This window comes from Oreochromis niloticus, linkage group LG20, assembly GCF_001858045.2.
Source record: "Oreochromis niloticus isolate F11D_XX linkage group LG20, O_niloticus_UMD_NMBU, whole genome shotgun sequence".
NCBI lineage: Eukaryota > Metazoa > Chordata > Actinopteri > Cichliformes > Cichlidae > Oreochromis > Oreochromis niloticus.
Genome location: NC_031984.2, coordinates 28,033,566 through 28,046,652, shown reverse-complemented (window position 1 = coordinate 28,046,652; position 13,087 = coordinate 28,033,566). Strand labels below are relative to the sequence as shown.

General features: G+C 42.1%; 2 protein-coding genes across 5 annotated transcripts in view; one reads left to right on the top strand and one right to left on the bottom strand.

Moving 5' to 3' along the window:
• The window catches only part of ptpn11b (protein tyrosine phosphatase non-receptor type 11b), a 34,316-nt gene extending 30,957 nt beyond the window's left edge, over nucleotides 1–3,359 (top strand). For all 3 annotated transcript variants that reach the window (XM_005454124.4, XM_005454123.4, XM_005454125.3), the window contains exon 16: nucleotides 755–3,359. The gene's annotated coding sequence lies outside the window, so the exon portion shown is untranslated. The remainder of the gene's footprint in view (nucleotides 1–754) is intronic.
• A 2,210-nt stretch (nucleotides 3,360–5,569) lies between these two features.
• Nucleotides 5,570–11,108, bottom strand: rnf223 (ring finger protein 223). 2 transcript variants are annotated; one of them, XM_005454126.4, is made up of 2 exons: nucleotides 10,808–11,108; nucleotides 5,570–7,365 (listed from the first exon to the last, which is right to left on the bottom strand). In XM_005454126.4, the coding sequence occupies exon 2, from the start codon at nucleotides 7,283–7,285 to the stop codon at nucleotides 6,578–6,580; it is 708 nt and encodes a 235-aa protein (XP_005454183.1). In that variant the 5' UTR covers nucleotides 7,286–7,365; nucleotides 10,808–11,108; the 3' UTR covers nucleotides 5,570–6,577. The 2 variants fall into 2 exon arrangements, with proteins under 2 accessions (XP_005454183.1, XP_005454184.1); XM_005454127.4 differs by having other exon boundaries at nucleotides 5,570–7,362.
• Between the last annotated feature and the right edge of the window lie 1,979 nt (nucleotides 11,109–13,087).

Here is a 13,087-nt window from a genome sequence, read left to right as displayed (position 1 = left end):
TATAATCAACCTCAGTTCTCACACTGTCATTCTTTTCTGTCTTGGTGACTAATATAGTGCCATCGACAAGGAACCCAGCAGTGTTACAGGGAATGAATCATGGCTTTGATTCTGGGGACACTGGCACAAAACGTATTCTGAATACAGCATTGATTACAGTTGAATGTATTTAAAATGCATTAATTTAATGTGCCGTGTTGTTTCTGGAGGGTTTCTGTCAGATTTTTTTTATTTTTTTTTAAATGCATAACATAAAAGACTAACTGCCAGTCCGCTCAGCCTCTCTCCGTCTTTCTTGGCTCAAACTTTGATACAAATATGGAAAAGATTTAATTTTCATGGGTAGTTTCAAATTTTTAGCTATGCATCAGTGTTTATGAGCATCTGGTTGGAGACGTATATGATTGTATGTAGAAAGTATTAAGTAAGTAATGGGTGCACTTAAACCTGCACCTATTGCTGCTTGATGTGCAGCACTCAACAGGGAATGTTGAAGAGCAGCATGATGGACCAATATATTGCTAAATATCAAAATGTCCTGAGTGAAGTCATAAAAATCGAATTAATAATAAATGAGGAAATAAGATCGCTGCCAGAAATCAAGAGGACATGTTTGTATGTAACTTCAATGATGCTTGAGAACAGTGTCATTATATTTATTTTATAATTTCGATCTGATTCGAGCATCAAGTCATGAAATGTAAAATCCAAACCGTGCTTGGTCTACATGTCTGTGTTTCTTTCACTTTCTCAGCTCCTGAAAATCCCTTGGGAGGGTGGGGGGGGCTCCACACTCGGTACACTCCACATCGCTGGATCTTGGCGCGGACCGAAGGTGGCTAGCTGATGTGTCTGCTGCCACCGTCCTGCTGGACTTCTGTCTGGACTTCTGTGGAGTCCACAGCATAGTGCCCTTACTCAGGCCCCCCACTTCCACTTGCCCTTTTTCTTCCCTCCTGTGCTAATGCTTCTCCCTTTCTTAACCAGCACAAGTGCCTTGTCACAGGATGTGTCTGTAATCTAGCCAACCCAAACCCACTGTTACTCTGCAAGTCTACATGAAGGCAAAAACAGTTTTCTCTTAGGGTGACAGATATTAAATGTGGAGCCCGGCCTGGCCTGAAGTGAACGGAGCTGTGTGGGACTAAGGGAAGAGGTCAAAACTAAGCCGTTTGTCCGCACGCTGCCCCGACTCACTCGGTTATCTCTTTCTCAGTCTTGGCTGCCTGTCGTCTAAATTGGATTCTAAGACTGTTTTTGCTGTGTTCTGTCTGTCCAGCTGTGGTGGTTATTAATGTGGCCGCTGAATGATGGCAAGGGCAGTTGCATAACCTGCTTCATGACCCCAGTCACAAGAAGGGCAAGCAAGTCCCCTCCTCCTTTGAATCTTTAATGAAGTTGTCTTTTTAAGTTGTGAAAGTGAATAAATTTTATTTAGATATGACTGATTATCAAAGTTTTGTATTGTGAAAGAGTTATATATAATCTTACTAGCTGCAAATGCAATCCACTGTTCTTTAACAATATTGGAGGTGATTTGTTTTCGCCGTCGGGACAAAACCAGTCTGCCCCGACTGTCTATGAACGTGAACATGACCTCCAGTTAAAGAACAGTCATTCATGAAAACTAGGGCTGTTCTGTCCATCAAGTCATTTTTTTTTCTTTTACTGATGTTGGTATAATGGTTATGTTTTGATGTTTATTTAAATATATATTTATAAAGATGCGCTGTGGTGTAAGAAATCATTCTTAGATATCTGAAGTCCATATTTGACAGAAAACTGGGTGGAAAGGATTCCTGAATGGACGGTCGGAGTCGTGCTCAGCCGACCGCCGTCTCGCAGCTTAGTTTGACTGGTCGTCCTTGTTAATCAGCGGGTCTGATGCTGTTCAACATCTGTCAGGGGGTAGATTGTCACAAGGAGACAAGGGAAAGGGGGGCGATTACAGTGAGGCAGATGGCCATCTGGCCCACTGTAATCACGCCGAGATTGAAGAATAGATTTGTCTCCAAAAAGTAATTTAGAAGATGGCCGTAATCCAGGCTTGATGATAGCAGAGCGAGTAAGCTGACGTCACTGATGTGATAAGGAAGACGGCGGTGCCGCTGCGCAAAGTGCTGTGCAGCAGCTTGTTGGCTATTTTTAGCCTCAAGAAGCAGCACCAAAATATCCTGCGCAAATAGAAGCGTAGAAATGTTGGAAGTCTGTCCTAGATGGTTTAAACCGTAGTCACTCAATGTCCTGAAAACCCATTTTTAAAGAAAAACAAACTACTGAATGTCTGACCGGTGGTAATATGTTCAGTCCACTTTTTTTCCTATTCAAGCATCAAAATAAAAGCGTGAATGAGTGGCACTCGTCAGGAGTGTTCACACCGTTCGTCTTTACAGCTGGACTCCCACAGGTGCAGCTTGTGATTTAATGTTGTTTTTGAAATGAACACAATTTATGATACAGCCAAGCACAATCAAATTCTTTCTTTCTTTCTTTCTTTCTTTAAATGGTTGACTCTTATGTGAATAAAAGCTCTGTTTTACATGAATGTCAGTGAAGGCCCACAGGACGTCTGTGGGTGAAGAAAATGCTGCACCACTTGTTCGTCCCTTGAATTTGAGCACTGATGGCGTGTGAATCCTCCTGTTTTTCTGTGTTTTTGTTTTTCTCTTCATGAACTGTGATTTTATGTCCAATGAATGAGAAACGACTTGTTGGGTTGTTTTCTTCGTCCTGCGCTGGGATAATTTTGTTTGTTCGTTCTTTCTTGTATTTTTCTTTTGCCTCTATTGGTCAGATTGTGTTTATGATTTGGTGAAACATCAGTACTTGAAAGTGTGAAACTGCTGAACCTCAGGCTGTGTGGATGTTCGTTAGCTTTTTTGTAGTGCACTAAATTTTTGCCATCAGTGTTTATCTTGTTTTGTTTCAGATTGTATAGTGTTTGATTTTTATTCGTTCTTGCGTTTTTTACCTTGACTTTTTTGTAAATCTGTAATTTTACCAATGATAAAATTCAGGCTCTGAGTTGTACCAGCGCACACAGATTTGCAAAAGTAACGTGGTATTTTCACTCTGCTCGTCATCTTACACTTACTTGAACATGAGTTCGATGTGTGTGTGTGTGCATTTTGGAGGGTTTATTTTGTTTTTTCATACCCCTGTTCCTCTGTCGATTGCAGTTAACCCGAAATGAGTTGTCGTTCAGTGGAAGCTCTTCCCTTTGCTCTTTTTCTTGCACTGGCTCCACCCAGACGCCTTGTTTTTTGCTGTATAGACCACAACGGCCGACACAATGATCTGTCAGAGCAACAAAATGATTTATCATAGTTTAATAAAAATCTATGATGGCACTATATAAAGGCAAATGTTTTCATTTGATTTTATGTTCTCATAGTTTTGTTTTGTTTTACTTCAAAGGAGAGAATCTTTCATTCTACAGTCACGTCATATTTTACATATCAGTACTTTTTATAAAAATAATCGGGTCTTCATATCATTTAAATACAGTCGTGTGTGTGTGTGTGTGTGTGTGTGGGATGCATTACAGTCATTTAATTATTTACAAAAATTAAGCCAAAGTGCAGCAGCACTGTGTGGAAAAACTAAGGACTTACCGCTTTCAAAGAAGTGAAGAGGGTAATGTAGCAGCTAGGTGCTGCTAATCAAATGCATTTGATTTACTGATTATCTGATAGTGTGAGCACCTCTGCGTAAGCTTGCAGGTCTGGGGATTTCACGTGTGTGTTGACAAAATTCAAAGGAGGAAAGAAGCAACTGCTTTTAGGAAGGAATTTATAGCTACTTCCCAAAACTCCAACTTCCAACATTCCACAGTGAAATTATTTACAAGTGAAAAAACATTCGGGACAGGTGCCAGTCTGTCTTGAAGTGGACGTTTTGAGCAAATTCAGCCCGAGGTCAAACCATGCAGTTATAAGAGAAACCACGACCAAAGACATGAGAGCTACATTTCAGGCCTGAATTGATGTGTTACATGTTAAAGTTAGCGCAAAACTTTGGAACTATGAAAAGGTTGCTGGGAGAAAGCCTCCCGTCTCCTGTGCACAGTACAGCAGTTTGGGTTTGCAAAGCTGGATCTTGGCAAATCACAAGACTTCAGGAGCAGGACATATGAGACCAAAGTGAAGATGTTTAATGCACAGTGCTATGTTTAACAAGAACAGCCCATGAGCACAAACACCTCACACCAGCTGTCAACCATGGTGGTGGAGAGGTGATAATCTGGGCTCGTTTTGCAACCACAGGACTTGGGCTCCTTGCAGTCTTCGAGTCAACCATGAATTCCTCTGTATACCAAAGTATTCAAGTCAAATATGACGCCATCTGTCTGACAGCTAAAGCTTTGCTCAAACTGGGTCATGCAAAAGAAGAATGATCCCACTGTAGCAAATCTGCTACAGACTGTCTGAAAAAGAAAAGAATCATCGTGCTACAATTACCTGTCAGAGTCCAGACCTCATCCTTGGGTGGAACATTTATGCTGTGCATAAACGAATGCCCGCAAATCTCAATGAACTGAAGCAATGTTGTAAAGAAGAGTGGGCTAAAAATCCTCCACAGTGATGTGAGAGTTTGATAAAGTCTTACAGAAAGTCATTACTTCAACTTTTATTGCTGCTAAAGGTGGTTCTACAAGCTACTGAATCATGGGCTGTGCTAATGACGAGCTCATACCTTTCTATGCTTATTCACTCCATTTGTCATTTCATTTGGTAAAAGCTTTACAGCTCGATACCGCTCACTGATCACCAACCTGCTCATACTAAAAGCAAGGCAGGAAAGACTACTCAGAAAAACACCAGTGTTTCATGGTTGAAGTGGCTTAAAGAAAATATGCTTTAGAACTCCAGAGCAAATAAAACAGGCGATGAGTGTGAAATTAGTGCTTTCCTAGCTGAATTTCAACAAGCTAGTTTTCTTTTGCTGCCTGTCGCAAGAAAATTGGCCGTTCAAATCTGCTTCTTTGGAGGCAGGCATTTATAAAAGCCTTCTTTATAGGAAACGATCAATTTAAATGTAGAGAAAAGTTTATTGCCAACTAAGAAGAACTTATTAAGAAGTATTTATTTTGACTTCCTTTTTCTATTTAGGGGAAACTGCTTCGTGGCCGTGATTCAGCACCTTTCTCTTTCGCCTGGATTTATTGTTTAACCACATTTACCGGCAGCTTCAGCTGGTACTTGAGGAAATTCTCCTTTTATGGCTTCCTCTAAATGAAGCTCGAATCAACGTAATGCTCTTATCATCCATATGCCACGTGTGAGCTTTGGAAAGCCCCCACAGCCCAACTTTTCCGTCATGTCACACAAAGTCCAGGAAGAAATAAAGACTGCTTCCTGTCCAGACAAAGGAGAAGCTGGTTTTTATGGTGACCGTTTAATGGTTACATAGGGCATGGTTTGTTTTTTAACTTAACATTGAGATTACGCTTTGTTTTAATTAGCATAAAAGGGTGTGAGCAGCTTTGTCTGTTTGAGGCTTTAGAAACTTAATTTGTGATTAATCCCATTCAACTTTGTTCAAATGATTTATTTTCCAGAATCCATAATCTGAGTTTTTGTTTGTTTTTTATTTAAAGGTTTGTAGAAAAGGTCTTAAGAAAACACACTTTACACAGTTTTTCATTGACATACTGGGAACACTTCTTCGTGCTGCCAGACGGACATTTGCAAAGCAAAGTTCAACTTTCATGTGCCAGCGTCTCTAAGCTTTGCTGGTTGTGTACGAGTAGACACAATAAACTAACCCAGCCGCGCTCCAGTCCATTGAGCCTGCTAGACAGCAAAAATCATGTCTAATTTCAAAATACAAGTGCAGATTAAAGTGCTGAGATTCTTCATCTTCTCTGTGCCACTAAACAAACACAGCTGACGCTGGTCTTGCTTCACTGTGCGGTGTTATTTGTAAATCAGTCGTGTCCACAGACTGTAAAAGATGGACATAGCTGCTGGTTCATGGAAGCCTTTAGTTTTATTTTTTATTTTTTTAAGTATACATAATGAGTGGCTGTGATATGACAAGACCCACCCATTTTAGAAAAATGAGGTAATAAATCAGGTGAGAAGTACGTAGTTCTCCCTGCTGGCTAAGGCGCATCCATGTTGGCTTCACTTTACAGACTGAAGCTAGTCCATCCTTTATCTACAGTTTATGGTTGTCTGTGTGAACAAGAAATTTCATCTCATTATAACTTAAAAAAACAAAGCTATGTCAAAAATTCTTGTGCCCTATAACACCACAATAACATGTCACTGGTGAAAATGGCTGCAGTCAGTGTTACTTTACGGGCTGTTTGCCTGCTTGCAGTTTTTTAAACCGCCACTAGGAGGCACTGAAGTCAAATGTCTAAAAAAGCTTACACATAGACGCTTTAAGCTTTGTGGCTCTGAAAATGTGAGGAGCTGTTTCTGTGTAGCGATAACAAAATACACTTTTAAGACAATTTGGAAATAATAATAATAACAATAATAATAATAATAATTAAAATGTCACAACAGTACAAATGTATCATACACAATATTCTAAGCATTTACAAGTGAAGTCCAGGTTTCAATGTTTATCCCACCAGTTTCTTGAACATGGCACTGGTGATGTTGGGGTTGGGGGTGGTACTGATGGTGGGGTGGGCGCTGTCGCTGAAGCAGCGCATATTCCCGGTGCTGAATACGCACTGCAGGGGCCACAACACAACCACAATAAGCAGCACCAGCAGCAGAACGAAGAGGATCATCTTCTTGCAGTCAGCCACTCTGTCCATCATAGTGAGATGCCGCTGTGGAAGCTCGGGAGCAGTGTCCATCTTGGAGGACCCAATGTCAATGCAGACACAGAAGGCCGCAGGACTTTCGGGGTCCCCTGAGCTATTATGATTCTGCTTGCTCTTGTAGCACAGCCTCTCCCCCTCCAGCCACACTGGCTCCTCCTGCTGCTGGTGGCTGGGCAGCTCGCAGAGGACCTCGCGGCTGGTGACCAGGGCCGGGGGTCCTTCCTTTGGCAAAATAGTGGCCTGCCGGCAGATGGGGCAACGGATGTCTAAGGTGGGGTTTTTGTTGTTCTGGTTGGACAGCGCATTGAGGCGGGAAAGGCACTCCAGGCAGAAGGTGTGGGTGCACTGCAGCTGCTTGGGTGTTTTGAAGACATTGTCGTAGGTGTTGTAGCAGATGGAGCACTCGGGCTGGTTTGCCACTGACACCTTCTTTTGCAGCTCTCCAGCGACTTCCTGGCAGGGTATCGTCACGTGCCAAACCTGCTGGGTATCTTCCATCTTTAGAGGTCTTTGACGTCCTTTGTCAACTCTCCTTTTGGTTTCTCAGGCTGTTGCCTTGGTCTGTCCTGAAGTCCCTGCTGGAGTGAAATGCACAGATTAGTATTCAGATTCCTTAAAAATGCCGTAGAAATTGCAACAGTTTACAGTCATGCTTAGCCAAGGCAGGCTTTATCCAGTCATACTGGATAAATCCTTACTGTTCTTAGCCTCGCTTGGTGCACGGATAATATTACAAAGTTTAAAGTTTTTATCCTGTCAAGGAGTATTTCGGGAGCGATGCATAATGGGTCAAATGTGCTGTGTGATAATGCAGCATGCACAAACATATAAGTCAGTTAAGTGACCAGAAATGAAAAGAAGCCCTTCAGCCCCTACACAGTGTGGGCAGTGCTGCAGGTACAGCTCCAGTCATGACAACATTTTGATCAGGCCTCAAAAAAGAAAAGCCAAAACAAGCCATAAAAAAAGACCTTTAGTTCTGCTATAAATCATAGAACTTATTAACGGCTGCTGGCTGCGCACTGTGTAGTTTAGTGTTGTAATGTAGAGGGAGTGAATGACTCAGGCTTCAGTAAGCAATGAAAGCCAAGGATCCCTTGTTTGTTATTTGTCGAACTCTGTTTGTTGAACATCCTGGTTGATGCCTATGGGGTTATCAGATTTTCACACTGGGTGACTTCAGTGTGTAAATGTAAAGCGTGGGGACTCGTGTTGAGAGTCACCCTGATTGTTTTGGGAATCCATTCCTGTTCTGGTGTCTCTGCAAGACTGTTCAGTGTATCATACAGCATCTCTCATCAGGTGCAGTGAATATTAAAAAAATGTACATTATCTAACCAGTTTTGATATAATTGTTTAAAAACTGGTGGGAATAAAGCGGCTTCGGTGAAGGCTGGAGAGCCTCCACACAGAGAGCCTCCTTTTGGTTTGTACTTCCTCTTAAAAAACGTCCTGTCATCACAGCTCAGATGCACCACGCTGAGTTTATCTTGCTTGGCTTTTACGACAGATACGTCGTATCTTCGTCACCTTTTTTATATCACGTCTAACTGCCTGCTGAATAGTGACTCATAGAATTTGTTTGGATCCTTTACCTGTCTCATTTTGTGTCTTTGTGTTTTATCTTGTACTTTCTTTTATATTTTATTAAAACATCTGATGAACACCCTCTAAAACAGCCAGACAGATTATTTCTTTACTGTTCTGGAAATATAAACCGATTCATGTGTGAGAATGCTGTGATTAAGCCTTAATGTTGGGAGAGCCTCAAAATGAATCCAAAATAAAAGTCCCCATTCGATTCAAAGTCAAAGCTTTATGTATCATCCTTGGAAAGAACCCTAATGTTGTAGTTCTGGTATTAAGAGTCAGTCATTTTGAGGGTTGCTGTGTGTTTGTGGATTAGGGATGAATGATGTCAGCACAGGTGTTCTCCTCTCTGTGCCCCGAGGGCCGGTCTTGTCCCAGTTCTCCCATCTACACAAAGTCCCTGCTTGTTCTCCACCTAATCACTCCATCTACCCTTCACATTCCTGCACAGGGAGCTCTCTCCCTCCACAAGTCTGCTGAATGCTTCAGTAGGATGAGGACAGATTTCTCGGTATAATTACACCCGTCTTATCAGTTTAAAGACTCCTTTAACCGCGGATTCTGAATCAATTACACTCGCTTTCAAATTGCGGTTTAGTTGTCGGGCGTGCCCCTTTACTGGACGCCCGTGTCATCGCAGTACGAGGGAGACGACCTCCAGATAACACTCCCAGTGACTAGTATCTGATGCAGCATGCTGAAAATTGGTTCATTTCAATATTACCAACACTGATAAACCACAAAATGACACTTACGCAAACACAAGCAAACTATGAACATTGTAAGGGTTCAGCAAATATTTAAACGCCTACGTAAAGGTTCATATGTGGCTAATTATTGCATTTCATGTGTTTTAAAGGCTCACCGAGCCAGGTCAAGGTCTTACGAAAAGAGGAAGTCAAACTGCCGGACGTTTGCACCCAAGCTCCCTGCCTCTACAGTGATAAAGTAGCTAAATTTGAACTGATTGGCTACGTGCTGGATGTGACATCTCCTGCTCTGTTTCCATGTCTGGTAATCTGGTAACAAACTTGTTAAACTTTTACAGGTTTCAGTCTGGTGGCTGGTCAGAAGGAATGCACTGAGGACACTTCACAGATTACAGTCTGAGTCTCTGAGCTTACAAATTTACTTCATTTAGAAAGAAGCATCTGCTCACAGGGACATTGTGTTTGTTTGGTTGTTGTTGTTTTGCTAGTTGAATCTGTAGAATTGCTTCTGGAAATTTCCTGTAAATATCCTACTGTTAATGTGTAAAGACTGTAATACTTCAGAGTTTATTATTAGTCACGTAGCCCCTGTGGGCTCTGTTTAAGTATTAGTAGACTGCCCTAGTACACAACTCGAGCAATACGCAGTAAAAAGACAGAGTCAGTTAAACTTTAGAGATATCAACCAGTCCACCTGGGAAGCATCAACTGCTGTGAGTCCATTTCACTTGTTTTGGTGCAAAAGAAAGTGACAGCAGGTGCAGTGCAGAGAGAACAGCACAACCTCCCCCCTAACAAAAGGAAAGGTTTTGCACCTGGTGTCCACAGACCATTTCTGTCTCCTTTGCCCTCCTGATTTTTAAAAAATTACAACTACAAACTGTTACACGCCCTCATTCTGTGGAAAAGCTATAAAAAACAGGGCTGAGCTGATATTGTTCAGCGGGTCAAATATTAACTCAAACTCAGTCGTTGCTCAACTCTTAACACTTCAAAACACCACTAAATCTCTTTATTGACTTTCCACAGTGTTTTGCTTTGACCTTCCCTTTGCAATCACACATTGCTGACCAGGTGCACATGTTGTTTTTCCCTCACCCATCCCACTGACACAGTTCTTTTGTAACTTATTTGTGTATTACTATCCCATCCCCCTCCCACCCACCCACCTCGCTTCTTTGTGTCAGGCTCAACTGTGTGTATCTGCGGCTCAACTGCCATCTCTAATGCTGCACTACCTGTTCTCCATTTGAAAGGTAAATGTAACTCGACCTGCCGACAGTTTGAACTAGGGGCGGCTCGAGACGGTTTAACTGATTGTGAGGTTAGGTCGAGGCAAAAACAGATCTGTTCAGCAGGTAGCATGTGTACGCACAAAGGACAATGCAGGAAGCAGTAGTGCAGACATCTGATAAACTAAATACACAGAGAGCCACTGGTGAAATGTGGCTGCTGCAGCAGGAGATCGTGAACATGTGTTGTGACAGTACCACTCTTTGCATCTCAGCAGTTTGGAGATGAGATAACTCAGCCTCATTTGTCAAAGACAGTCTGGAGTGTGACTTTGTTCAATTTAAGGGTAATAAGTAATAATAAATAATCAAATATGGGTACAAACACTAAAGTGCAGCATTTAGAGCCTTTTAGTTTAACATCAGTGAGCTTCAAACTGTTTAAAAAATAGCCTCAAAGCAGCATGCAGAGCAGAAGTTCAGTTTACCTGTTAGATGATGAAGATGTGCTCCTGTCTTGATCGCTGTGGGCCGAGCTCAGCTCACTCCCTCAGAGCTTGACAAAGCATTTTTCTCTCAGTCAAATTCAACTGACTTCCAAACTCACAGCAGGGAGTTTGGGGTGTTAATTGTGCCTCTGCTCAGGTTGAGGTCCTCCTCCGTGGTGTTTGTTCGAGTGGGTGCGTGTTCAGAGGCTGAGTAATGGCTTGCTGTGTGAGAGTCAGCTCTCAGTTGTCCCTCCTCAGCGTCACCTGTCAGGCTCTGTCAGCTCCCCTATTTAGCCCTCTATGTAAATAGCCTCAACAGAGTTTTGGCCTCGAGGCGGGGAGGGAGGAGGAGGAGGAAGGGGAGGAGGAAGACGCCTCACAACTTCAAGGAGAGTAGTACACATTACTGGCCTGTCTTTTTATGTTCCTCAATGCCTCTTTATGCCTGTGCTCACTGTCTCCCCACACATAAAACAAACACCTATAACAGCACACTAAACACATTCAGTCTGATATATTTTTGACGTGACTGCAACATTCATTTTCTTGTCAACAGCACCCAAATCTGTGCCCTTAAAAAACCTTTAGGATTGACTTTTTCAGAGAATAAATAAATGCAAACAGAATGAAACTGCCTTTTTTTTTTTACACGACCAGTGTGCTTAAGATACACAATACATATAAAGGTCTCATTTCCATGTAGCCACTGATAAGGCGACAGGTGGTGATAGAGGAATATCTTCCCGCCGGAGCACCGCTGCCTATACGAACAGGCTCTCGCTCCACTGCCAGTGCTGCTGGTCAACATAACCAGCCGTTATAATTCAGCCAGATAAATTTTCCAAAACTTTCCGAGCTACACTTCATTAAGAAAAGAAAACAAAAATGACATGTTTGGTCTCAGAGGGCGAGATCGCCATTAAGGAGGTCAGAGCTCAGAGATTAGAAAGACTTCTCTTCAAATGTGTATTTGAAAGATTTGAAAGACTGTCAGGATATTCATTCAGCACCTGTAACAGGAAATAAACACAAAAGTTACAACGGCATCCACCGTGAAGAGGCTACTGCTCATTTATATGACTTGAAGGATGTGCGTTGGGTGTTTTATTTGATTACTCATTACGTTTTATGGAAATGACTAATGGCTGTTGGCCATTAGCAATAATATATCTCTGCAATAACAGCTGCCTAACTGACTCAGTTATTTAGTAACCCAAGCACAAATACTGCTCTATCGTATCAGCAACGTCATTTCTTGGGCACTAAGCAGAGCGGCCTTTGACGAAGGAGAAAGTGTACAATCAAATGTTTTCTTTGTTGTTTTTGTTTAATTCCCTTTCCTGGAATCCATGAATTGGGCCAAATAATAAACATGCCAAAGATTTAGCGGGTGGCTCAGTGAGAGTTTAATGCTACAGTAAGTGATGTTGCACGATGGATGGCGGGGAAATGATACACGTGAGAAGGGAATGTGTGTGTGCAGACAGGCCATAAAATGACACAATGTTGACTGTCTGTCCACTTGAACTGACAGTTACTCAAACAACGAATATGATAGTCTCAACCTCTGTGGCCATGCCTTCAAGGTCAGAATCTCCTGCTGTTTCATTTTAGCAGGAATATGTGCACAGTGTTGGTGGTAAGTGACATGATTATTTTTGATTAACACTGAGGATTCTCAGATGCACCTCCTACTGGATTTAGTAACTGTTCGCATCTACAGCTTGCATGAATATGGTTTTCCACTTTCGTGTCCAGAAATTTCCATGAATCTCTGTCCTTCATCTAGTTCAGAAAGCAGCACATAGGCGTCTTAATGTTTTACCAGACTGCATGACGTCACTCCAGTCCCCAGCGTTTCTCTCCAGTGGCTCCCTGTGCATTTCTTTCCGTTTGATCACTTACAAAGAAACAAACTGTCCCTAATTTTTATGGTAGTTTTGTTTTAATGGAGAGAGGCAGACTCTCAACCAAATATCCAGAAAAGTAAAACAAACAAAACAAAAGGTATTTGATCCCCTGGCTCCCACTGATTGACTCTGTGCCCATCTGATCCATGCATAAAAACACTTGTCCACAGAAACAATTTCTCCCAGACCAAAGATCTGTCAAAGGATGTCATCAGCAAGATTGTAGACCGGGACAAGGACAAGGCTGGAATGGGCTACAAGACCATCAGCGAGAAGCTTCATGAGAAGATCATGGCTGCTGGTGGGATTATTTGGAAAGTGAAGAAATATAAAATGACCATCAGTCGCCCACAGTTTGGAGCTCCATGCA

Coding starts and splice junctions, on each gene's coding strand:
- rnf223 (XM_005454126.4), bottom strand. CDS start 7,285: ATGGAAGATACCCAGCAGGTTTGGCACGTGACGATACCCTGCCAGGAA.